At 38.9% G+C, this 27,714-nt stretch overlaps 1 protein-coding gene across 1 annotated transcript in view; it reads right to left on the bottom strand.

The window, feature by feature from the left end:
* Positions 1-23,920, bottom strand: part of Rbm5 (RNA binding motif protein 5) — a 32,154-nt gene extending 8,234 nt beyond the window's left edge. Inside the window, exons 1-17 of the mRNA XM_026383835.2 lie at positions 23,827-23,920; positions 22,457-22,524; positions 19,990-20,155; positions 18,910-19,065; positions 12,463-12,532; positions 11,907-11,980; positions 9,248-9,331; positions 6,135-6,195; positions 5,644-5,709; positions 5,075-5,235; positions 4,030-4,127; positions 3,355-3,442; positions 3,105-3,182; positions 2,949-3,021; positions 1,909-1,994; positions 1,457-1,541; positions 1,160-1,251 (exon numbers count right to left, since the gene is read on the bottom strand). Coding sequence (XP_026239620.1) covers positions 1,160-1,251; positions 1,457-1,541; positions 1,909-1,994; positions 2,949-3,021; positions 3,105-3,182; positions 3,355-3,442; positions 4,030-4,127; positions 5,075-5,235; positions 5,644-5,709; positions 6,135-6,195; positions 9,248-9,331; positions 11,907-11,980; positions 12,463-12,532; positions 18,910-19,065; positions 19,990-20,155; positions 22,457-22,473 — 1,455 coding nt within the window. The 5' untranslated portion in view covers positions 22,474-22,524; positions 23,827-23,920. The remainder of the gene's footprint in view (positions 1-1,159; positions 1,252-1,456; positions 1,542-1,908; positions 1,995-2,948; positions 3,022-3,104; positions 3,183-3,354; positions 3,443-4,029; positions 4,128-5,074; positions 5,236-5,643; positions 5,710-6,134; positions 6,196-9,247; positions 9,332-11,906; positions 11,981-12,462; positions 12,533-18,909; positions 19,066-19,989; positions 20,156-22,456; positions 22,525-23,826) is intronic.
* Between the last annotated feature and the right edge of the window lie 3,794 nt (positions 23,921-27,714).

Raw genomic sequence — 27,714 nt, 5'->3', positions numbered from 1 at the left:
TGACCTTATGATCCTCCTGCCTCAGCTCCCGAGCTGCTGGGATTATAGGTATGCATACTGTACCTGGCTCTTTACATAAACCTTGACAAAATTATCTCTGATAAAAAAAATCAGAATAGTGGTTACTAAAGGGAAAGAGTGCTGACTGGCAAGAGGTTTGAGGGACCTTTCAGGTAGGCCGAGAATGTTCTCAGTGATGGTATAAATATGTTATCCATGCAAATTTTGGAAGAATTACACACTTTAGTCTTTTTGTGTGTGTGTGGCCCTAGGGATTAAACCCAAAGGTGCTTTACTACTGAGCTACATCCCTAGCTATTTTTATTTCTGAAAACTTTTATTTATTTAGGAACCAGGAATTAAACTCACTGGCACTTATCACTGAACTTCATCCCCATCCCTTTTTAATTTTGAGATAGGGTCTCAGTAAGCTGTTGAGGTTGGCTTTGAATTTGCAATCCTCCTGCCTCAGACTTCACTGTGCCAGGTTTTAGCCACTTTTACTTTGAGACTGAGTCTAACTTGTCCAGGGTGGCCTTGGATTTGAAATCCTCTTGCCTCAGCTTCCCAAGTAGTTAGAATTATTACAAGCATGTGTCACTATCCTGGCCACACCTGAGTCTTGTGTATTTCTTTACATGAACATTATACCTCAAGACTTTTTTTTTTTTAATGGTACTGGAGATTAAACCTAGTGCCTTGTACATGCTAGGCAAGTAATCTACCACTAAGCTACATCTCCAGTCCTCAAAACATTTTTTTAACCTTAAAATTAAAAAAAAAAAAAAAAAAGTAAATCCTAAAATAAAAATTACACCTTGGTGGCTTTGAAGGACTTTCTTTTTCTTTTTTTTTTTTTTTTGTGGTGCTGGGGATTGAACCTAGGACCTTGAGCATGCGAGGCAAGCACTCTACTAATTGACCTTTATTTCCAGTCCATATCTTGGTGGCTTTGAAGAAGTTAAAACTTATCTTGGGACCCAGTGATACAGCATGCTCAAGGCCCTAGATTATCTGATCCCCACACCACACACACAAAAAAATCCCCAAACAATAAAAACAACTTATCTGAGTTACATATTTTATCTCATGCCTCAGAAAGAAATATAAGTGAAACTAAGATACTTCTATTGAAGCTGAGGTAAAACAGCACACTTACTTGTGAGTTGGGGTCATAGTAGAGCCCTGTTGTTGGATCATAATAATATCCTGAAGATTCATCATACTGGTAAGTGGATGTGTCAGGCACCGCTGCAAAGACAAAATTCAGCACATAGTCATTCCAGGTAAGAAACTGGCTATATTTCTAAGCCAGTAAGATGAATCAGGTCTTAATGTTCTTTTTCTCACATCCCCAAGTGTCCCTCTGATACCCACAATGGGAGAGGAACTTTTATTGAACAAAGACACAACTAGGACCTTCCAACTGTCAACAGTCCCATGAGGTTTGGCTTACCATATTTGGTACCAGGAACTACACCAGTGGGGGAAGCAGCTGGGGCCTGTGTACTTGTGCTAGTGCTAGGCTGTGCTTCCTCAGTCTGGAAAGAACAGCAGCTTCAATATAATTTCAACTGTAAAGTCTTTTAAGAGAACTAAACCACTGCAATCATCCAGGAGGAAGGGCTCCCCTGACAAGACATACTGCATCAAGGATCGAAGACAATCCTTCAGCAGAATACACACTAATAACTTTCTTTTTAAGGGTCGAGTTGAAGCATGCACAAAGTATAAACACACTCCATTTGGAGTTTTATATTTAAAACATGCACATACATACAATAAAATTATAAAACTGGAATGTATATTATTCAATCCTAGTTTATATAGTAGGAAAGACAGTATTTGTACAGCAACACAAAGTTTCCCTAACAGCCTTGCATTCTCTATTTAAGAAGACAGGATTACCGGAGAGCCAGGTGGATTGGAAGTCTGATTATACAACTGGGGACTCTGGGATACCACAGCTGCTGAGGTGGTGTTCACTGCGGTGCCTGATGATAAAGAGGTTAGAAGAGCTTAGGTATTAAAACTTCAAGCCAACTCTCTATAACTGTAAAGCCCAATCCAGTCTTCAGTCTTTTATCTCCCCTCAATAGTGGTATGAGACTGAACGCGGGCACTTCACCAGTGAGTTATATCCCCAGACCTTTTAGTTATTTGAGATAGGGTCTTGCTAAGTTGCTAAAGCTGGCCTCAAACTTAAAATCCTTCTAACTTAGCCTCCTTAGTAGCTAGGATCACAGGTGTGCACAACCATAGCCAGCTTAGCCTTCTGTCCTTGTATGTCCTTAATTTAGTTCCTGCTAAGGACCCTAGAATCTATGACACTTTCATCTTCTTAAAATCCTATTTAAATATAATATTCAAAGTTAAGGATTCTGTATGATGGCTAAGAAGGAAGAAAAAAAAGTGCATTTGCTCTGGGTTGAGAAAAGACTGGAGTACAAGGCTTTTATAATTCTGGAACAAAAACTTAAGCAGAGGCTTCTTGACTCTTCTGACTGATATTAGAGCACCACTTTAAAGTCTCTCAGCTCTCTTTGCTCACCTGAACTTCTATAGGCACTTATGAGTTCTAACATGGAGATGTGAAAGAGCTGAATATCAATAATAAAACTTTTCATTACATACTGTTTTTTTTGGGGGGGGGGGGGTTGGGGCGGGGAGCGGAGAGGGTGCTAGGGACTGAACCCAGGGCCTTATGCATGCGAGGCAAGCACTCTACCAACTCAGCTATAACCCCAGCCCACATATTTGCTCTTGATGTACACCAACAACCCTAACCTTCCCCAGAACTTTGGGAACATGGTAACAGCAATGAATATACCTTCACATTCTTGCAGGGATATGAACTTCTGGGCTTTGGGTCTAGTTAAGATACCTTGTCATATTTCCTCAACCATAGTTGTTTAAATAAAAGCCAAAAAGGAGATGAAGTTTACTACCTGCTGCAGATGATGCATCAGATTCCAATCCTCCAGCCTGTTGTTGATAAAACTGTTGGTAATCCTGTGAGTACTGAAGAAAAGCCCACCATTAAATCTGCTATTCTCAGACATTCTCTACAGAGTAGACATTGAATGATGTTCAAATCCACCTACCTGAGCATACTGGGCATAACCATCTTGTCCTGGCTGCAGGTAACTATAGTCAACACTGCCTCCTTCGCCACTTTGAGACTGCAAAATGTTAAATGAAAAGCAGTCAAAGACAAACTTAATGGATATCAAGTAAAAAAGCTTGGAGGCATCCTCTAAAAATTTCAACAGAGAGAGCTTCTATTTCACATACCACAGGAAAGTTCATTTGTGACCATGAACACATCCCAAGCAAAAAGATCCTTTCTTTTACCTGGGTGGATGACCACTGAGCAGCAGCAATAGCTGTACTAGCCACAGAGAAGGCGCTGACCCGGTTGCCGTCTGGGAGGACCAAGTCTCTGAAATCACAAAGATCCAATCATATGATTCCATCTCAGTTTGTCCCAATTAGTGCCCAAATACAACCAAAGGAGTAGTGATTGACACCAGTCTTTTGTCAGCTCTTAAATGTGGACAAGGCCACATTTCACAGGGGAAGGGTCTTGGTGGACCAGTTTCTTAGTAGGCAAGTGTCTTTTGTTATATATCACTGCTCTTCTTCAAAGTGCTATCTAAAGACATCTGTTGGATGAGTAATGATATTAGAAAAGGGAAATTTACAGCACTAGACTGAAGCACTATGTACATGAAGTTACTAGCATGCTATGGCATGAAAGGATTATTTCCAGATGGGCTTGCATTATACTGCTACAGTTTGCACAGAACATGTCCTCAACCCATCTGCTATGCTTTGCCTTTGTCCTGTTTTGAAACCATTTCTGGCAACCATTATCAACCGGAATAAGCTCTAAGAGTAGAAAATCAACTCACTCTTAGCCTATAACTAACAAGAAGAGTTATGAACATGGACTTCAAGTACAGTTGGTGAAGCATCGACAAGTGCACAGATGCAGTAGTTTGAAATAAGGAGAGCAAAGTCACTCACTTTCTGGCACTTTTTGCAAAATCAACTCCAATAGTTTTCCCATCAATTTTCAAAGGAGGATGCAGACTCTGTAATATTTGAAGCAGCTGAGAAGCATCCTAGAGAAGAATGTGAAGAACAACAATTTTGTCACATAATTTTCTTTCTACCCTCTACCCCATACAAGAAATAAGGCCAGCTTCTGCAACTTAGCAAGCAAGACCCTGGGGGTTCAATCCCCAATACTGTCAAAAGAAAAAGGGAAACCAAAACAAAATAAAACCAAACCACCAACAACAGTGATTTCTTTTCTTTTCACCAATGAGTTACATCCCAGTTCTTTTTAATTTTGAACTTCTCACTAAGTTGTTGAGCCTGTCCTCAACCTTGTGATTCTCCTGTTTTAGTCCTCCCAAGCCACCAGGAATGTAGGTGTGTACCACTGCATGTGGCTAGTGATTTCCTATTGTGTTTGCAGATATGAAATCTTGAGGAATGAAATACCCCCAGGACATGAAGGTATCCAGTATTAGTAAAGGAACAAAATCAATATAAAATAAAGCATGAAGGACTAAACTGTGGCTCAAACTTTAGTTCTCTTGAAGCACATACATTATTTTTGCTACTTATCAAAGACATAAGTCCCTTAATTTAGCACTGAAAAACTGTTTATAAGCATGAACCTTAGACTCCAGGAGCCTCAAATATAATATGATCAAAATTGGATGAACTGTTTGCCTTTTTTTTTTTTTCCTGGTACCAGGAATTGAACCCAGGGGTGCTTTAACCACCGAGACACAGATCCAGGCCTTTTTGGTATCTCATTTAGAGACAGAGTCTTGCTGAGTTGCTTAGGGGCTTGCTAAGTCACTGAGGCTCGCTTTGAACTTACAATCTTCATACCTCAACCTCCTGAGCCACTGGGATTACATGTATGCCAGTATGTTTGCCTCTTAAACTGTTTCTTTTATTATTTTGGTGCTGGGGATCAAACCCAAGGCTTCCATATGAAAGCACACCACTGAGCTCCATCCCCCAGGGCAAAATTAATTCAATAGAACCTCACCATTGCAGAAGATAGCTGCACAAATGCAAAGCCTCTGTTCTGCTGGGTCTGTTTGTCTTTTATGAGGCGAATGTTATTGACTGCTAAGGATGCATAAGGAGACAGTGCTGTCATGATGGAATCCACGACAGTGTGCGGAGCTATGTTCCGAAGAATGATTGCTAGGGGTGAATGAGACAAATATCATAAACGTGCATTCCCACCACCAATGCTTTTCAGGACAGGTTTAAATATAAATAAAATTCATTTTGGGGAGTTCCAGTGAATTTTTCACGTTTACATGGAGAAAATTCTAAAACAAATCTTTTTTTTTTAAATATTCATTTTTTTTAGTTGTAGTCAGACAGAATGCCCTTGTTTTATTTATTTATTTTTATGTGGTGCTGAGGATCGAACCCAGGGCCCCAAATATGCTAGGTGAACACTCTACCACTGAGCCACAATCCCAGCCCCTAAAACAAATCTTTTATGAGACAACCTAAGGCAGCTGTTGCTCATTAAAACAGTAAAAGAACTGAAATTTTCAACTGAAAGCAACTTTTAATACAAAAGTCAAAACTTGAACTTACTATCACAGTAATAATCCACAGATTGAACTGATTCTGTGGTTCCAGGGGGCACTTCCTGTTCAGAATCTAAAAGAAAAATAAACCCCATTTAAAACAAACAAAAATACATTAAAACCCCCAAAGCTTTTATTTTAAACACACCTAATAGGTTTTTTTTTAAATGACTTGTGGCTATAGCAAAATATCATAATTTTGACATGGTTAATGTAGAATGTAAACATTGGGCCAATGTAGAACTGGCATCATACCAACAAAAAGCAGATGTAGAATGCAAACCTAGTGAGCAGACTTAATTCTGGAAAACAAAAAAGGAATTTTCTGTCCTCTCACAATCATCATCAGCATTTACCCAACCTAAGATAAAAGGCTTAAGGATCGATACAAGTTACTTATTTGAATGTCCTAAAATCTACTCTTTTCCTCAGGCTCACAGATAATAATTCCATGGTCAAGTTTTATTGTATTTTCCAAAGAGCTGAATCCACGCTTACCAAACTTGTCTGCTCCACATCGGAAGCATTTTAGTCTTTTTCTGAAATTATTAAGGCAGCACTGGAAAAAAAAAAAAAAAAGTTTTATCTGTAATTATTTCTCACATTAGGCCAATCTTTCTATCAACAATGTGGGTTAGAGCAATGAAGCCATAGGTAAGTCTAGTAACTAATATAAAAAATGCAGAAATTGACCACATAGCCTAGACAAGGTGGCATAACCTAAAATTTTGTTTATTTATTTTCTGGTACGGAGGATTAAACCCAGGAGTGCTTTTTCACTGAGATACATCCCCAGGGATTTTTATTTTCCATTTTGAGAAGGACCTCAAATTTGCCATCCTTCTGCCTCAGTTTCTTGAATCACTAGGATTATAGGTATGTGCCACCATACCTGGATAATCCCAAAATTTAGAATGTTAGACCATGTGAATAATTCCAAGATAAATAAGTTTTATTATCTTTTGAAGAAGAATTCTATTTGTACATGTATGGTATTGGGAATTTAACCCAGGGACACTATACCACTGAACTACCTAACCCATCCATTTTTATTTCCATTTTGAGATAAGGTCTCACTAAAATGCTGAGGCTGGCAATCCTCCAGTCTTCCTAGCTGCTGAATTACCAATGCATGTCACTGCCCTCAGCTTTTTTTTTTTTTTTTTTGGTGGTGCTGGAGATCGAACCCAGGGCCTTATGCATGAGAGGCAATCACTCTACCAACTGAGCTGTATTCCCAGCCCAACTTTTTTTTTTTTTTAAATATTGAAAGAGTACTGTATACATGCAGACATAGTGTAAACTGAACACTACATAGTCCCCTACTGGAAACATGAAGAAAAAAGATTTTGACTATTCTCGAAATAGGAATATTAGCTAGGTGCAGGGGCAAACACCTGTAACCCCAGCAACATAAGTGGCTGAGGCAGGAGATCACAAATGTAAGGTCAGCCTGGGGAACTGAGGATGTGGCTCTTGTTTGGCCACAGCCTTGTGAGGCCCTGGATTCAATCTCCTGCACTGAGTAAAAAAAAAAAAAGGGGGTGGGGGAATGGGGGTAGATCTCAGTGGTAGAGCTCTCCTGGGTTAATCCCTAGTACCACCAAAAACAAATAAAAATAATAAAAAGTAATGTCAAGTTCAAAATGCTGTACTTGTGTCAGGTCCATTAAAGACCTTGTATCAAGGTTCCCAAGGATTTTCATTAATACAATTTTGGTGGTGGTGGGGTCCTGGGAAGTGACTGAACAGAGGGAATATTCTACCATTGAGCTGCCTCCCTAGCCCTCTTTTTAAAAAAATTTTGAGACAGGGCTGGGGTGGTGGCTCAGTGGTAGAGCGCTCACCTAGCATGTGCAAAGCCCTGGGTTCAAGCCTCAGCACCACATAAAAATAAATAAAATATAGGCATGCTGGGCTGGGGATGTGGCTCAAGCGGTAGCGCGCTCGCCTGGCATGCGTGCGGCCCGGGTTCAATCCTCAACACCACATACCAACAAAGATGTTGTGTCTGCCGAGAACTAAAAAATAAATATTAAAAAAATTCTCTCTCTCTCTCTCTCTCACTTTCTCTCCTCTCTCACTCTCTCTTAAAAAAAAATATAGGCATGCTGTCCATCTACAACTACAAAGCAAAAATTAAAAAAAAAAAATTTTTTTTTGAGACAAGATTTTGCGGGGGCTGGGGATGTGGCTCATGCGTGCAGCCAGGGTTCAAACAAAGATGTGTGTCGGCCGAAAACTAAAAAATAAAATATTAAAAAAAAATTCTTTCTCTTTAAAAAAAAAGAAAAAAAAGATTTTGCTAAAGTTGTTCAGATGGGCCTTGAACTTGTGATCCTATCTCAGCCTTTTGATTAGCTGGGATTAAAGGTGTATATCACTGTGCCTGGTTTCATTAATAAAATTAAGAGGGGCTGGGGATATAGCTCAGCAGGTAGAGTGCTTGCCTTACACGCACAAGGCCCTGGGTTCGATCCCCAGCACCACCAATAAATAAATAAATAGATAGATAAATAGAAATAAAATAAAATTAAGAGACTTTAATCTCAGTGCTAGGGAGAGGTTGAGGCAGGAGAACCAAGTTCAAAGCTAGCCTCAGCAATTTATCAATGCCCTAAGCAATTCAGTGACACCCTGTTTCTAAGTAAAATATAAAAAGGGCTAGTGAGGACTGGGGTTGTGGTGCAGAGGTAGAGCACCCGCCTATGGCTCAATGGTTGAGTGCCCCTGGGTTCAATCTCCAGTAAAAATAAAATAAAAAGACTAAGCAAGACAAGCAGAGTGGCACATGACTATAATACTACCTACCCAGCAGTCTGAGGCAGGAGGATCACAAATTCAGGGCCTTTCTAATCTCAAAATAAGAAACAAAAAGGACTAGGGATACAGTTCAGTGATAGAGTAAGTACTGCTGGGTTTAATCCCCAGTATTTTGAAAACAAAAAACAAGAGTAACCAGATTCAATAAACAGTAAAGTGAATCACACCTAAAATCTTTTTTTTTTTTTTTTTTTGGTATTTTGTTCAGAGTTGCTTAGGGCCTTGGTAAGTTGCTGAGGCTGGCTTCATTGAACTTGTGATCCTCCTGCCTCAGCCTTCAGAGCTACTGGGATTTTAGGTGTGTACCATTGTGCCTGGCCTAAAGTCTTAATTGAAACTCTGGGCTTAAAAACCTGACCACAGGCTGGGGTTGTAGCTTAGTAGATAGGTACTGGCCTAGCATGTGCGAGTCACTGGGTTTGATCCTCAGCACCACATAAAAAAAAAAAAAAAGTTGTACCTGTTTAAAAAAACCAAACCAAAACAAAAAAACCCCTGCACTGCATTTAAACAAATAAAATAAAGGTTCCCCCACAAAATATATATAGAAAACTCTACCTCTCCACCTAACAAAATCTCACAAGTTCTGTGGATTCTATCCTCTAATACCAGTACACAAGGAACCAAGTTAAGTCATAAAGCACAAAAATTACCTTATAATAAATAAGAGCTAGTGATTATACACTTAACTAATTTCCTTGTTTGTATATCAAACAAACAAACAAACAAACAGAAAAACAGCCAAACTGCAAAGTAGTTTTGTTTATTTGGGAAGCACACATGCTTACCTTGTTACAAAGCCAATCTTCAAACTTAGGTCTGGGATTGCTATAATGCATTGCGATGTGCTTTCCTTGAATCACCAACTTTTTCTGTAAGAAAAAAAGTAATTAGTTATTCCCATTGTGAGGAACATGTGTCCATTTTCCCAGGGCAGAGCACACTTCGGAAAAATCAGTGCTCTGGAATTAAATGGACAACATACGGGGAGGACCAACCACCGCCACCTATACTCTGCCCATCCAATCCTTCAGATAGGCAGTAAGAGAATGGGATTCGGAGTAAAGGTAAACGGAGTCAGGGAGTGCTGAGAAAGCTGCCAAACACTAAACGCTGACATGCACCAGGCCGTGTCTCCAGCAGAGACAGAAGTCCTAACATTCAGCATTGACAAGCTGCCTGAGAGTGACAGTTTAATTCAAAAGCAGAAGACAGACCTCTCCCAGTTGAGACTGTCTCCTGAATTAGCCCTTAACATGGTGTCCTTGGGTTTTGCTTCACTTTTTCCCAGTTCCCCATCCTTAAACAAAGTAATAACTTTTATATTTCCCCTTCCCCCAAACTCATGCTTCAGGATGTGTCCTTTGGGGAGACAAAAGGAAGGGATTTTTAAAGGGATTCTGATTATAAGTCTTTCTCAGAAAGGACTATTCTGAATGCCACCAACTCTAAAACATCTAAATGAGATTTCTTCCTGCCAAATGCAACCATGTTATGTCCTAGGTGACAGATGTGTTTTTTCACTGAATGGATGGTACTTGCTTCAGGATGAGTAACCAGGAGGCCAATGAAGTTTCTTCAGGGGGGTAGGAAAGTTTCACAAAAGTGTACACCACCTCATCCTTCAAGTCAACCATTGTGACTAAAAGGCATTTAACTTTAAAAGGTCAAACTCTGAGCTCAATCCGTCTAGCTAAGAGTACACCTAACACCTGCCCCCAAAGAGCCTTCATTTAACAGGAGCACTTTGTTTTTGTTTTCTTTTGTTTTGTTTTGTGTTGTTTTTGGAGGGGGGGGAATGGTGGAAGTGGGGGTAATCTTACACTATCAGAACAGATTCAAGTAGGTTATATATCCAGATTTTTAAAAGGAGTCTAACCCCTTTAAATATACATACTGTTGAACAATTTGGTTCTCACAAATTCTGGAATATTTAAGATATTCTGTAAATGTTGTTTCTGCAATATCTAAAGGCAAGACTGCATGTCTGGCCAAGAGAAAAAGAGCTGAAGGGCGGCCAAGAGGGAAAGAACTAAAGGGCCATCCACTCAGTGTAAAGTACAGAAGCATACATAAGCTGGGACATATGCCAACAGATCATCCCAATAGGAGGGATGTGTGTTAGGGGAGACTCCAAACTACCACTAAGTCCCTAATCCTATTGGTCTTTTATTTCTGGAGTGAATTTGAACTGTAACGAAGTATCAGACATTAACATAGCTTTGTATACATTAAAACTGTGGAGACTTTTAAATTAACTGTTCTATAGGCTTAAAATTTTTAGGAGTTTTAAACTCCTAAATTAGTCATTGTGATACATCCACTGCAACAAAAGATATTGTCAAGAAAGTGGACTCACATGAGGCTTGTTGTATATTGTGGATTTACTAGGATGGTATCCACAGTATGAAATGAATGAAGCTATACTTTTACAAGAATAAGTTATGACTTCTGGGTTAAGAAACTGAGTCTTATTAATGAATCATCAAAGCGATACTCTTATTAGTAATCTTATTATAAACAATCATATTACCAAAGAATTAAACTTTTTAAAAAAAATCTTTATTTTTATGTGGTGCTAAGGATTGAACCCAGTGCCTCACACATGTTAGGCAAGTGCTGTACCACTGAGCCACAAACCCAGCCCAAATTTAATTCTTTTCATGGGTGCTTCAAGTCAAAATGCTACAGAAAAGCAACATTCTGGAAGTAAACTTCTCAGAATGCCCTGGGTTAAAGGCATTCAATATTTTGCTTTGGAGTTCATGCAAAACTTTTAAGTGCCAAGCACTGAACATTTTATCTTGATAAACTGAAGAATACTTCAGTTAATACTACATTAAAAAACCATAAATGATTTGAACAGACTGCAAAAGGCATCCTCAGAGATATTAGAAATGTTAATGCCACTCTAACTAGATTAGATGGCAGTAAGACACCACTCCCAATCTCATTTCAGACATATTATTCATAAATACCACTAGGTTCTTAAATAAAAATGGTCCCTAAGACCCATCTAAGCAGTTATGTCTACAGGCAGAAATAAGGAATTACTTATAAAAATGCCTGCAACAGCCTTCCACTTTACTTTTTCTTCACTGTCAAATGGAGTGTTTGATATTCTAAGTTTACTCTCAATGGATATTATGAATAGGAAAAGGGGAACATAAAGATATTTTGGTAAATACCAGACAGGTACTAAGTAGTTAAAGCTCTGCCAGGTAGCCATGTTTGAAAGCAGAACAAATTCTGCAATATAGTACTTAGAACTATATTTATTCCACTAATGTTAATTTTAATATATACAAAGCTTTTTTTTTTTTTTCTTTTTTAAATTAAAGTCACTCCTTTGGAACAAACCACTCCTTCAACCTTTTTTTTTTTTTTTTTAAATTGTACAGACTTGTTCCATTTTCATGAATATCTAGACTTGGTGAGTGAAGCAACCTGATTGGCTTCCATCCAGCTGGTAGCATCTTGCAAGTGATAAAACTCCACGAAGGCGAAACCACGGCTTACACCTAGAGACAGCATTCAGATATAGACGGGATACTCGTGTTAGTCAGTTCCTTTATAACAGGTGAATCTCTCTCCCACTGCTTCAACACTGCGTGACAAAGCCAATTGGGAAGCAGCTTTACAAATGTGACTTGACTTGGGGATCTTCTTGATACTTTGCCATGGCAAGGAACAAGCCGCTTGAACTAAATGCCACTCCATTTGATTCCACGCTTAAAGTAACCATGCAACCGACTATAAACAGTCAAACAAGGAGTTTATAAATCATTACTTACCGAAGGAAAAAAAAGCCCCTAAAAACAAAGTTTTTAAAAAGTTCCTCAGATGCTAATATCGTTTTCAAAGAGTCACATTCCTTAGCCATGGCAAACCTTTCATTCTGAATTCATGTGCTTGAAGACTGGGGGTATCAGGATGTTCTTTAGGGACTGAGGTGGGAATGGGGGAAGAGAACCAGAACAGTAGGAACTAAGCAAGCTCTCACCTGTTTTCCTCTTCATCAGCCTCACATCTGCAGGCTGAGGGCCTTCAAAGGACTCCATCATTTCTCGGATCTGCAGAGTTTTATACATTTAGAGTTAAAAGTTTTGGTAACACACTATTTTACATCAAAGAAAGTTTAAGGAGTAGGGATTAGATCCTCTGTCAGTCAGTCAAGTTTTTAAACTTATATCACACCAAAATGCAATTATTCTAAAATGCATATATGCTGCCTGGAAATTTCCCTCAGGCACAATTATTTATGCTATGATATAGAATCTTACTCACTGTATGGTGCCCTCAAGCCTCCCTCAATGTCATGTTTTAAAGGATGCCGACCGAAAATGAGATTTAAAAAGGCAGAGGCTGAGTGTGATGGTGCACCCCTTTAACCCCAGCAGTTTGGACGGCTAAAAAGCAGGATGACTGTGAGTTCAAAGCCAGCCTCAGCAACTTAGCAAGACCCTATTCCTAAAACATAAAAAAAGGCTGGGAATGTGACTCCATTATTAAGTGTTCCCGGGTTCAATTCCCTGTATAAAAAAAATAAAAATAATAAAAAATTAAAAAAGGAGAGAATATGCTATTATCTGCTGAAGTATGACTATTCAAGAATACCTAGAAAAAGTGGAGCCGCTCAAGGTAAACATGTTCTTCGTAACATCTTAAAATTAAATAATCTTAAAAACAAGGTTTACAACATTCACACACACACACACACACACACACACACACACACACACACACACACACACATATATATAAAATACAACATTCTTAAGCTCCTAATAAACATAAATTAGACCTAGAAGAAATATTCTGGATGTGAGACTAATTCTTTATTGTAAAAGGCAACGATAAATCAGGTGTGGTGGTTCATGCTTATAATTCCAGCTACTTGGGAAGCTGAGGCAGGAAGATTGCCTTAAGTTCAAGACCAGCAAAAGCAATTTAGGGAGACCCTGTTTCAAAAATAACAAAACCAATGGTTGGGGATGTAGCTCAACAGCAGAATGCTCCTAGGTTCAATCTCCAGAACGCCCACCCCCCCCAAAAGGCATGATAAAAAATGTATTCGTTTCTTCATCAATTAAGTAATACTTCTAGGAAAAATTTGGTCAAATTGGGGAAACTGAGATTCTCTCTCAATGGTCCCTTCTTTCCAGTTAGACAAAGCCGTCAGGGTTACAGTTAATCAATTTTCATTATCCACAGGTTCCAATTTATGAATTTACCTACACACTAAAATCTGTAACCCTAAATCAATACTTGGAACATAAAACTCCAGTGGATATTTGTGTGCGTGCACAGACGAGTGAAAAATCTGAGTTGCCCAAGCTCATGTCCCCAACTGACATCTGGAATACTTTCTCCTGTTTGAAACACATTTCTTTTTTTTTTGTGGTGCTGGGGACTAAACCTAGGGCCTTGTGCATTTGAGGCAGGGACTCTAGCAACTGAGCTATATCCCCAGCCCCTGTTTGAAAACATTTCTAATGCAATATTTTTCATTCATATATATGTGTGTGTGTGTGTATATATATATGTATATATATATATATATATATTTTAATTTTTTTTGTTATTTTGCTGTTTAAAATGGTTCCAAGAGCTAGGCATGGTGGCGCACACTGTAAACCCAGGAGGCTGAAGCAAAAGGGTCGTGAGTTCAAAGCCAGCCTCAGCAATGGCAAGGTGTTAAGCAAATCAGTGAGACCCTGTCTGTAAATAAAATACAAAATAGGCTGGGGATGTGGCTCAGTGGTTGCGTGCCCCTGAGTTCAATCCCCGGTAATAATAATAATAATAATAATGGCTGGGGTTGTGGCTCAGTGGTAGAGCACTTGCTTCACATGCATGGAGCACTGGGTTCGATCCTCAGTACCACATAAATAAATAAAGGTATTATGTCCATCTACAACTAAAAATAAATAATAATAATAATAATGGGTTGGGGATATGGCTCAGTGGTAAAGCACCTCTGGGTATAATTCCAAGTACCAAAAACAAAACAAAACACAAACAAAAAGTCCAACAACAAAAAAACAGTACCAGCAACAGAAAAACAAGTTTCCAGCTGAGTGTGTGGTACATGACTATAATCCTAGCTGAGGGCAGTAGGATCAAAAACATTCCAGACTAGAGATGCAGCTCAGGGGTAAAGTGCCCCTGGATTTGATCCTTATTATTCCCACCCCTCAAACAAGTTTCCAAACTGACAGGGTGACAAAAAAAGTGACCCCCCACCCCCGCTTATAAGAACCTTTTATTTCCCCTAGGAGCAATGGTTCATATTTGTGGTGACTTTATGGAACATAATAACCAAGAATAAGGGGGATCAATTGTATCTATTTTCTCAAACTAAAGTGCTATGCTAAGCTACCATAAGACTCAGTTTCATATTTAGTAACAGAGTAAGTAAAAAGAGTCAGTCACCAGAGTAAAATAGTTACTATAAAAATGTCCATTCCTAACATGTATAGTAACATAGTAATCAAAGACAGATATTCTTTTTTTTTTTTTTTTTTTAAAGAGAGTGAGAGAGGAGAGAGAGAGAGAGAGAATTTTTAATATTTATTTCTTAGTTCTCGGTGGACACCACATCTTTGTTGGTATGTGGTGCTGAGGATCGAACCCGGGCCGCACGCATGCCAGACGAGCACGCTACCGCCTGAGCCACATTCCCAGCCCCAAAGACAGATATTCTTAAGAGTTTGCATATTGCCAGGTGAAGGGGGCTACATTAAAAAGGGAAACAGAAAGACATACAGGATATACTAAAGTTCAGGAGACTAAATAATTTTTCTAATGAAATTTATGTATCATTATTTGGAAAGGAAATACAACTAAAGGACATTTGTTGATTTTTCACTAAGATTTTACATTGGGAACACAGAGTGAATGACATAAAGTAGATATATAATATATCTATATAAATATATAATATATCTATATATAAACAGATATATAAACAGTTTAAAGAACTAGAACCAACAATGACAACTTCCGTCTAAAGCATCTAAAAATGTGGGGATAAAAGACTATGCTGGACTCAGTGGGGCAAGCCTGTATTCCAGAGAGATTCAGGAGGCTAAGGCAAGTTCACAAGTTCAAAGTGAGCCTGGGAAAGATAGTAAGATCCTGTCTCAAAATGAAATTTTTTAAAATGGAGATGTTGTTCAGTGGTAGACTACTTGCCTGGCTTGCATGAAGCCCTGGGTTCCATCCTCTATACTGGGGAAAAACAAAATCCCTACCATCCCAACAAATATCAAGATACCAATTAGCTCAAGAATATTGTGGAATATTTGTGAACCTGAGAAATTCTACTTTGAAAACCAACCTTCGGGGGAGAAAGGGCTGGAGCCAGAGCAGCTACTTTGGATTTGGCTATCAGAGACAGCTATCAGATGAACATTTGAGCTAAGATCTATGGATCTATGGATCAGAATGGAGTTTCCAAAAATACTTCCAATTGATTATATCTCCGTAAAGTTCCTTTTGGGGACCTCCCATAAGGCAAAGCTAAAGTGTTGTTGTCAGAGATGATGCAGAGATGAACTCAGCAATTTTAACTTCAATTCCAACCTGTTCTTAAGGATGGACATTAAACACAAAAACAGGAGAAAACATTTTCAATATATATGACAAGGAGTTCCTACACATCAATTAAAGAAGGAAAACAATAGAAAATTGGGTAAATAATAATAACAATTCACAAAAAAGGAAAAAAAAATTCAGGGAGCCAATAAGTATAAGAGAAAATGAAAGTTAAGGCCAGGCATGGTGGTGTATGCCTGTAATCCCCTGGCTCTGGAGGCTGGGACAGGAAGATTGCAAATTCAAATGAATGGTGAGGTGCTGTGCAACTCAGTGAAACCCTGTCTCTATATAAAATACAAAACAGGGGATGTGGCTCAGTTGCTGAGTTATCCAAGTTTCAATCCCTTGGGTCACTCAGCAATTGAAAAGAAAGAAAGGAAAAAAAAAAATGCAAGTTAAAACTACAAGATAACAGCTGGGCACAGAGGTAGTGGACACCTATAATCCCAATTTGGGAGGCTGAGGCAGGAGAATCCCAAGTTCAAGGTCAATCTGTGTAAGCTAGTGAGGCCATAAGCAACTCAGAAAGATCCTATCTCAAAATAAATAAGGGTGGGAGATATAGCTCAGAGGTGGAGGTGAAGTGTCCCTTTGGGATAAATCCCCAGCATCTAAACACCAACCAACCAACCTTCTTGTGGGAGCCATTTCTGTTTGCCTAAAGAAGTCTGAAATATATAGTTATTCTACTCCTGTCTTGTTATCAGTGGGACAGCCCTAAGTAGCAAAGACATTGATTGTTACCCCTATGGTATCAACTTTCTTTTGTAGGCTCCTAGGGGTCATAACATGATCAATCAGCAAGCCTTCCTAAATAAACTTCTGAAGGATTCCTTGTATCCCCTTCACTACATCCTCATTGCTATAGCTTCTCAAGTTTACTTATATATTTTTCTTGGTACAAGGGATTAAACCCAAAAGTATTTTACCACTGAGATACATCCCCAGTTCTTTTTATATTTTATTTTAAGGTAGGGTCTCAATAAATTGCTGAGGCTGGCCTGAAACTTATTTTCCTCCTGCCTCAGCCTCCTGAGTTGCTGGGATTACAGGTGTGCTGCCTGGCCCACTCTCTTTTTCTTTTTAAAAGGGTCTCACTATGTTGCCCAAGCAGGCTGGCTTTTGAGTTCCTGGGCTCAAGTCATCCACCCCTGATAGCCTCCTAGAGGACTATACCAGTACATCCAATAACAAAACTTTTCTAGTCTTCATTGTCACCATCATGTGTTAAGCTTAGCTATTCATCCATGAAGATAGGATTCATGCTCTGCATCAGTGTGACATCTAACACAGCAAACAGAGTTTAGCAGGTATACAGTAGATCATAAATAATGGAATAACTACTCATTGTTAACTAAAATATTTGGTCTCACAGTCATTATAATCATTACTACCAGTGTTTAGAAACTAAAGTTGTGTAAATCCAATGTTTACCTTCAGCTTTGTCTAAAATTCAATTAAACATTAATTAGCATATTACTTTGATTACTCTAGGACAACAGGTACTAGCACATTTACTTCTTTTTAAAAACATGTTTCTGGGGCTGGGGATGTGGCTCAAGTGGTAGCGCGCTCGCCTGGCATGCGTGCAGCCCGGTTCGATCCTCAGCACCACATACAAACAAAGATGTTGTGTCCGCCGAAAACTAAAAAATAAATATTAAAAAAAAAAAAAAAATTCTCTCTCTCTCCTCTCTCACTCTCTCTTTAAAAAAAAAACAAACATGTTTCTGGGCTGGGGATGTGGCTCAAGCGGTAGCGCGCTCGCCTGGCATGCGTGCGGCCCGGGTTCGATCCTCAGCACCACATACAAACAAAGATGTTGTGCCCGCTGAGAACTAAAAAAAATAAATATTAAAAAATTCTCCTCTCTCTCTCTCCCCTCTCTCACTCTCTCTTAAAAAAAAATAAATAAAAAAAAAAAAAACATGTTTCCAAACCTTTCACGAACTGCACCTGGAACAGAGAGATGACTGGTTTACACACAGTCAGATCTACTATCTTATGGTAGAAATGAGACATACATGCTGATAGCCACAGTATAGGTACTACATGAAAAGCCACAAGCATACAGCCTTGAGAAGAGTGTAAGAAGAAGAAATTCTGTCTGGTAGATCAGAAATGGATTCACATAAAGGAGTCTCCAAGCAGCAAAAGTCACACTGGTAGAATAATGGAAGCAGGTAGTAGATATGGCTGAAAGAAAGAGTGAGGCCAGAGATACCGTTGGAAATCAAACAATGTCAAGCACATGAAGGCCCTTCATTGTCCTGAGGAATGAGCCACGCAATGAATCTTCCTTTTCAACAGGCTTCTCTGAGATTTCAAATGGACAGTATAATTTTTATCAAATCAAAAGGTAGCCATATTATGGAGAAAGTTGATTTTACTGATATATCCTCACCTAATAAATAATAAATCAACTCAATAAAAATGTATTGACTATTTTCCAAGAGCTAATGAAGGAATAAGAGCTGATTCTTATATTTAAGGCACTCCTAAAAACTCTACACAGAGCTTCAAAGCCTAAAAATAATTAGTAATTTACTTTTGTCCATCCTATAGATGGAAATATATTTCATTAGCTAAGATATTAGTTTAAGATAAAACAGTAATGGGATAATAATGGTAGAAGCTCAAAGTCTGTTGTGCCTACTAGACTACTCATTAAAACTGTGGGTTCTGGGCTGGGGTTGTAACTTAGCGGTAGAGTGCTCACCTAGCACGTGTGAGGCCCTGGGTTTGATCCTCAGCACCACATAAATAAGTAAATAAAATAAAGGCATTTTGTCCAAAATATTTTTTACTCCTAAAAAATATTAAAAAAAAAATTGTGGGTTCTTCTTACATCGCTCTCTGTTATGGTGATGGGAAGGCCACGCAGCATGATGGTCTTGCTCTCCCTTTCATCGCTGATGTCATGCCTATAGTCATGCTCGCCATAGTCACCATCCGAATGGTAGCCGTCTTCTGATCGGTCACTGTTCCTTCTTTCACGCTCTCTCTGATTCACAGAAAAATAAAATTACAATTATAATCACCCTGCACTCACCTTTTAATCTGGTCCTCCACTCACAGAATTTGATCTTAAAAAGAAGTTAAAAATGATAAGAGTATTCCATGTTGATATTCACTGCAGTGTTTTCTAGAACAGTGACAATCATTTATTTAGTTCAGGAAAAATGATTACACACAATGATGTAAACACAATGAAATTGTTATACTATGAAAATTAAATGGATACAAAAAGTGGAAGGGAGGAAAAAGTATAAAACTATATCAGCATAATTACTTCCTTTTTAAAAAAATTTTTTTAGTTGTAGGTTGACACAATGCCTTTCTTTTTAACCCTAACCCATCATGATTACTTCTAAACAAAGCTATATATTCATATGGAAAGAAATGTGAAAAAAAAGATGACCAAAACTGCAACTTCTGTTCTTCATTTCAAAAGTCTAAGGCATAAGGCTTATATATTATCACAACTTGTCTCACTTTTAAAATGGGAATAATGGGCTGGAGTTGTAGCTCAGTGGTATAGCGCTTGCCTGACACGTGTGAAGCCCTAGGTCCGATCCTCAGCATCACATATAAATAAATAAAAAAGATCCATTAGCAACTAAAAAAATATTTTAAAGAAAAAGGGGGGAAATAACACCTACTTTGTAGGGTTTACAGTTTAAATGAGTCCATGAAATCAAGTGCTCAAAATACACGTGAATCCTATGTAAACAAACATTGGTTATTATTTCTATTACTATAAGGCTCAAGTTGTCTTTGAGGGTTATAGTTGCATCAAATATATTTCAGAATAGAAAGTTTGACTGTAATACTCAAGAGAAATTTTTACACTTGGAATACTTTTCAAGAATGCTGCAAGAATTATTCATAATTCTAAAAATTCCATAAATAGTCGCTGGTCACTCACCTCTGGACTGTCATAGTCTCGGTAGTCATCATATCTGTCACCCCTGCGGTCATCACTAGATCTTTTGTAATCTGAGTCCCTCCGTCTGCTTCTGGATTCACGCTCATCACGGTCATCTCTGTCTATGATGGAACCATATCTTCCACTACGCTCTGTTCTACTTACTCTGCCAGAAAAAGTAATTTACTTTTAATCTTAATTTTATACCTTCAGAAACAATACACACAGAGAGATCAGTTTATAAGATACATCCAAATAATTTAATATATTTCTTTGAATTTGTTACCAAATTCAAATTTATAAAGATAACCACTGAGAATATCTACATCCTAAAACATAAAGATAATTTTCAGGAACTTATACAAAATCATAAGATGTAGCTATCAATTGTTTAGGCTGAATTTTTGGAGACAAGATCATATTCTCAAAACATATTCTTATGCTTTTTCAAGCCTAGTAAATACAAATGACCCCTTTCACTTATAATTCAGATCCTAGTAACTTAAGATAGGAAGCCATTACTCAAATTTCAAAGAATACATACTAGCTCATCTACTCTTTTTTTTTTTTTAAAGAGAGAGACAGAGAGAGAGGAGAAAGAGAAATTTTAATATTTATTTTTTAGTTTTTGGCGGACACAACATCTTTGTTTGTATGTGGTGTTGAGGATCGAACCCAAGTGTGCTACCGCTTGAGCCACATCTCCAGCCCCCATCTACTCTTAAGATACCACACCCACTAGGAAATAGGTAATCAATAACTTAGATGAGTTAAGTTAGCTCCCCCTCCCCCAAAATCAAGTTTTTAGCCAAGTAGTTCACCTGTACACATAACAGGATGCTTTACTCAAAACTAGTACTCTCAGAGAACATTTATTTCTTATAATATCTGGTTTATTTTTGGTTTCTTGGAGCCCTGAGCTTCATGGGAAAATATAAGAAGCAGCTTAAACCCATCTGATCACAGACAAAATAGTTTTCATAGTTATTTACCAGTCATATAAAATTACTACTAATCACAAGAGAAAGTCAAATCTTTTTTTTTTGGTACTGGGGATTGAACCCAGGTTACTCAATCACTGAGCCCCAGCCCGAAGTCAAATATTTAGAGGAATAATATTGAAGTGAGTGTATAGTATGGCACAGTGACACCTATAATCCCAGATACTTGGGAGACTTGAGACAGTAAGATTGTAAATTTAAAGCCAGTCTCAGCAACTTAGCAAGGCCCTAAGCAACTCAGTGAGACTCTATCTCTAAATAAGATATAAAAAAGGGCTGGGGGAGGAGGTGGGAAGGATGGTAGAATGAGATGGACATTATTACCCCATATACATGCATGATTATACTATCGGTATATGATTCTGCACTATGTACAGCCAGAGGAAGGAGAAGTTGTGCTCCATATATGTTCAATGTATCAAAATGTATTCTACTGTCATGTATAACTAAGTAGAACAAATAAAAATAATAATAATAAAAAAAAAGGGCTGGAGATGTGGTTCAGTGGTTAAGCATCAGAGTTCAATCCCTGGTACCAAAAAAAAAAAGGTAAGTAACACAAACAAATCCCTTTAGAGCCGGGCATAGTGGCATGCACCTGTAATCCAAGCAGCTCAGGAAGCTAAAGCAGAAGGATCACAAGTTGAAAGGATCGCAAAGCCAGTCTCAGCAATTTAGCAAGGCCCTGAGCTACTTTTTGAGACCCCGTCTCAAAAAATGAAAAAAGCAATAGAGATGTAGCTCAGTGGTTAACCACAGCAGGTTCAATCCCTGGTACCAAGAAAATAAACAAATCAAAACCAAATTCCTTTAGGCTGTCAATTTGATCTATTGCAGGGAATGGCCTCGATACGAAGAAGGCCTGTGACTGAATAAGGAAGTTTATATATTTAAGTTAAATGGTCTGAGAGGGAGTACAGTTATTGACCCAGCAGTCAAATACTCTCATCTTAATTCTTCAGCGACACATGATCCAAAGATTCTCAGCTCTATAAGTCTGGATCATCTTAATATTAGGGGGCAATAAATGAGAAACAGCATTTTCTGATGCTTGCCACAGCCAGGAACTAAGCATAATGTCAGATTCTATGATCTCCTGGCTTCTGAATGGGTGCTTGTCTACTCTTGGAACTCTCAGTGACCCATTCCATCTTAGTTTCCTTTACCTAATTATTACGCAAGCTTTCAAAGCTTCATCATATGAATACTTTCTCCAGAAAGCTTCTCTAGCTGTGTATACAGAAAAAAACATCATTTTTATGTATCTTAACAGGACCTTAAATTTCTTTTAAACAACATGCCTCTCACTAGGCAGTAGTTTGTGAGAGCAGGATCATGAAGGTGCTCATTAGCAATTCCTGGCACAAAACAGATGGTCAAATATTTGTTTGATAAATAAGCAGTTTTAAATAAACGGTGCAATCCTTACTGAAATATTATCACAGATATGTAATATAGTGACTTACCGTTTGTCTGAACCCATTGTTCCACTTAAGATCTAGCACAAGGGTCCAAAAGGTTCAAATTCCCCCCCCTAGGAGATAAAAGAGATTAATTGCTGGAAAATTCAGAGATCACTTAAGCCAATTGCTCTACAAACTAGGTCACTACTGAAGTTGGGATTTCATCAAATCATTAACAGTGATTATTTAAGGTGAGGGAGGAGGAGGATCAACTGTCAACACTAAAATCATGCTAAATTGTTAAAAACGAACAGAATAGGAAGACGAAAAATACTATAAAATATTAAATTTCATAAGAAACTCATGAAGGGAAGCAAATAGAAAACTCCTTGCCTGCTCCTACTTTAGGATTACAAAGCAAAAAGGGCAGAACTGCAATCAGCTCCTTGTATGCTGAACCAAAGCAACTCCAGTAGGGTAGCTGACTAACAAAACATTAATCAAGTGTCTTCATTAATATGAAACTCAATATTAAATTCATGAAACATTAAATTAAAAATTCTGATGGAAAAATTCTCTCAGAAGCTGGAATGCTGATCTGAGTGAAATCAGATTTATGCATTTGTAACCCAAACCCGAATCGACTTAATCTCTCAGTGGCCAGTCCAGATTACCTCAGGCCACTGAGTATGAATACCCTGCCCACTCTCTGGCCCTTGGGCCGTAATACAGCACACAGCTGGGCAGCATTCGATGTGTGAGAGGTTTGAGAAACCAGTTAGGGCCATCTCTAGTCCTGGGTCTAGGGAGGCACCTCTCAACGAACATTTGTTTAATAATAAATGAAAGAGTCATCTGAGGGAAACAAGTCCTGGGAAGGCTTAGCTAATGGGCCCTTCATCTCCCGGGCGGTGCCCGAACCCACCTCCACGGAGTGTCGCGGCCGAGATGGCGGCGGCACGGACCAAGTGATCGACTGGATGTCCGGCTTTCTCCAACACACACACCCCTCCCATCTCCCACTAAGTTCCTGGCCGGCAGATCGCTATCACAAAAAAGCTTTTTGGAGTGGGCGATCAGTTGTGGCTGCCAGACGATGGCGGCTAGCGACTGCCAGGGATCTCCCAAGGAATGCCCTCAGGACAGGCGATGGATTCACCGCTCCGTTGGGCAGGGGGTTAAGGAACATGTCCCTGCAAGGGAGAAACTGACAGCCCAAAAGAAACGTGCCGTAGGCTGAACTGCGGGAGACACCCTGAAACTGAGAGAGCTGGCGGCGAGGAGGGGCGCGGCCCTCCAACGCCTTGGGTACTTAACCTCCTGAAGAGACCCGGCTGGGGTTTAGCGGCGGCCTCTAGCAGCTGACAGGAAGGTTTAGGGGACGGCCTCAACCGCAAGAATCCCGAGTCGTTACGGACGGCCGCAGCACTCACCCCAAGGAGGGACCGCAGCAGTAGCAGTAGCGGTTCTGCGTCCCAGAACCTCTTGCAAGGATTCGGCCGCTCCACAAAATGGCGCCTCCGCCGACGGCCGTCTCCTACCCACAATACCTCGCGCCTATCCGCCCCCCCCCCCGCACCCGTCACCCGCCTCTGCAGAGGCGTCCAATCCTCAAAAGCTCCCAGATGCGCAAAGGCTGCCGGGAAATGTGGTCGCCCAGGCATCCTGTCACTACGTCCTGTTAATTTCTTGCGTATTTCTCTTTATTGTAACACTGGACAGAATTGCCAATGTGCTTTTAAGGACCGGAATGAGAGATTTTACGGCTTCTATTAGGCATAGTAATTGTTTGCCTTTCCTACAAGCGCCTGACACCATGGAAAACGCGTCTCATCTGTCAAAAGAAGGAATGTTGTCGATCACTGTCCTAGATTGTGCTAAATACTTATTTTTTTGTCTTTATCATAAACTATGAGATGGCATTAAACCCATTTTTTCAGGTGAGGTAATTGAGGATTATGGAAATTGAGCTAATTCTTGTAGGCAGGTTTTCAATTTCATTCCATTGATATTCTTTAAAGCAAAGTCTCAGAAAAGTCACTTTCCAGAATTATTAAACATAGTTAATATGGACAAAACCACTGTCTCCTTTACAAACTTCCTAGCTCTTACACCACAGTTCTCCACTTTCCCTTGTTCAGGACAAAACCTTGTAGTAGTAGTAATCACCCATGACTTTTCTCATTTACTGGCACATAATCCATCTACAAATTCTGTAGAAGCTACCTTTAGAGTGTATTCAGAGTCCGTCCACTTCTGTCTCTACTGTTCTTCTAGTCAAAGCCATCACTGTCCTTGTTTTACAAACCTAGTAGGTCATACAAGCTAATAATAGTGGTGGAACTGGGAATTGAACTAATTTAGTTTCAGAGAACATGCCCTTAACCACTAGAATGTGGAAGAGCACTTATGTCTGTTTAGTTTACTACAATACCCCTAGTGCCTCTACTGGTGCACACATGGTGCACAAGCAGTAAGCAATGAACAAGTCAATCTGCTACCAAAGCATAATCTTTACGGCAGAAAGAAGCAAGGAACCCCTCATGGTTATACAAAATTACATACAAGAGGAAGTGAGGGGAAAGGGGAAAAAAAAACAAGGGGGAGAAATGAATTACAGTAGATGGGGTAGAGAGAGAAGATGGGAGGGGAGGGAATGGGGGATAGTAGAGGATAGGAAAGGCAGCAGAATACAACAGACACTAGTATAGCAATATGTAAAACAGTGGATGTGTAACTGATGTGATGCTGCAATCTGTATACGGGGTAAAAATGGGAGTTCATAACCCACTTGAATCAAAGTGTGAAATATGATATGTCAAGAACTATGTAATGTTTTGAACAACCAACAATAAAAATTAAAGAAAAAAAAGGAGCAAGGAACTTTGGGAAATTCAAAAGAGGATATTTTGAACTCTGATGGCCTTTGAGATAGTTCCACCTCACTTGTATATATGTATTGTGTAAACACACACTTTATATATATATATAATCTCCAATATGTAGTGTCCAATTTTATGGGGGGAAGCACATATTTAAAATTTTAATCAACAGAAAAAAGTACATATGATCCATAGAAGGCACTTGAATACTGTATTTAATGAAATATTTACTTAAACATAGCCTGGGCATGGGGGCACGCACAGTAATCCCAGCAACTGGAGAGGTTGAGGCAGGAGGATTCAAGTTCAAGATCAGCCTCACCAACTTTGAGACCCTCTCTCAAAATAAAAAATAAAAAGGGCTAGGGATGAGGATGTTGCTTAGTGGTAAAGCACTTGGGTTCAATCCCTAGTTCCAAAACAAACACAATAGATGAGGTCATTGCAAACTCTACAATGAATGATGCAGATGTCAAGAACTGGGAACTCTCTAGACTTAATTGGCACTAGTGGCTGACTGCCTTGTCCCCAGAGTAGTTCCATCAAGCATTTTTTGTTGGAAGGGAGGTTTCTGGGAATTAAAACTAAGATAATTTCTTTTGTCAGAGGTGTGCTTTGATAAACTAGATATACAATCAAAATTTAACCCAGCATTTCTATGGAAAACACTGTAAATTTATTGAGTGCATACTGTGTTATCCAGGCCTTAGGGATATAGTAGTAAAGTTACCCAAGATCCCTACTCCAGCACTGACTAAAAGCCTTAGGGAATCTCTGAAGGACATCACAGGATGACACTTTTTACACCCTCATTCCTATTTTCATTAGTATCCAAGGTACTATTATTAAAATGTATTAAAAATTTCAGGCCTGATTTCCAAAATCTCCAATTGCAAAAATCAAGCCATTAAAGAAATTAAACAAACACCTTAGTAATGGGTCAAACTAGTCTGATATTTGAGCTTAAATATTTCCTTCAGGGAAGATGTTGCTATCACCAAACAAGGATTAAGTCCATGTCATATCATTCTGATAGCTTATTGTACTTCTCCCTTGAGGTGTTCATCGCATCTGTAACTACTCAGTATTCATTTTTACCAGTGGTCTGAATCCCATGGGCAGAGACCAATACTAGTCTTGTTATAAACCCTAGTGGTAAGTAGACTAAGTTCTCAAAATTGATAATTTAATAACCAGATAGTGTCTCTACTGAGCAGTCAATAATTGGGGTTAATAATTTCATTCAATGGTGAAATATTTAATGTGTCCTAAAGCTTGTGTTCCCAGTTCAGTGGGGTAAGACAAGTTTAGAAGGAAAATCTGGTTTGGCCTATCCAGAATAAAACTGGACCAGTTCCCAAAAAGGATTTTGACCAACACAGAATATTGAGATGCACCACAGATGAACCTGCAGACCACCAGTTTAACAAGAGGGCTCTGGGAGTACCACTGTTTAGGGTTGAAAGATTCAGATGTAATGTAGCACTGGTGATACCAAGTCCCAGAAACTGCAGTTCTCAATTCCTAAGCTAATGTTTTTATTTATTTTTTTCCTTTTTAGAGGCTTACACAGATTTGTTATCAAATGTTAAGAGAAGTTACATGCCTGTAATCCCACCTGCTTTGGAGACTGAGGCAAGGATTGTCAAATTTGAGGCAACCTGGGTATTTAAGACCGTCTCAAATATAAAATTAAATTTTAAAAAGGGATGGAAATACCTCAGTGGTAGAGAGCTTGCATCTTATGTGTGAGGCCCTGGGTTTGATCCTCAATATGAGAGAGGGGAACATCTGGACACAGGATGGCAAACAATTTAATGGACATTTATAATTACTGTTGCTGGTAATGTTTTCTCCTTAGCATACAACCCCTTTTACATCTCCCAGTCCTTACTGCCCAATCCCTACTTTTTATAATACAATTCAGCTCTCCTTGGTCTTACTTTATGCATACAGATTATGCCCTCAGACCAAGCACTGACAAACTACAATTTCAGTCCAACTATAGCCTGTGTCCTATTTTTTTAAACATTTTTTTTTTTACTTATTTATTTTTTAGGTGTAGATGGACACAACACAATGCATTTATTTTTATGTGGTGCTGAGGATTGAACCTGGGTCCCGCCCATGCTAGGCGAGCGCTCTACTGCTGAGTCACAATCCCAGCCCCCTGTCCTATTTTTATGAATAAAGAAATAGTTATTATTGAATCATAGCCACACTTGTTTACATTGCTATGTCTGCTTTTCCCCTACAATATCAATGCTAAATAGTTGGCAGCAGAGATCATCTTATCCATTCAGCCTAAAGCAGTAAATCTCTGCTCTTTTGACAAAAATTATGTAGACTCCTGCCTTATACTATAAAAAATGCTCTTTAAAACTTTCAATTCTTCTAACATTTTTCCCCTGAGACATGTGCAAAGTACAATTCTTAGCA

Source organism: Urocitellus parryii, chromosome 2, assembly GCF_045843805.1.
Source record: "Urocitellus parryii isolate mUroPar1 chromosome 2, mUroPar1.hap1, whole genome shotgun sequence".
Classification (NCBI taxonomy): Eukaryota; Metazoa; Chordata; class Mammalia; order Rodentia; family Sciuridae; genus Urocitellus; species Urocitellus parryii.
The sequence above is the reverse complement of the archived record's forward strand: the minus strand, read 5'-3'. Positions and strand labels throughout refer to the sequence as shown.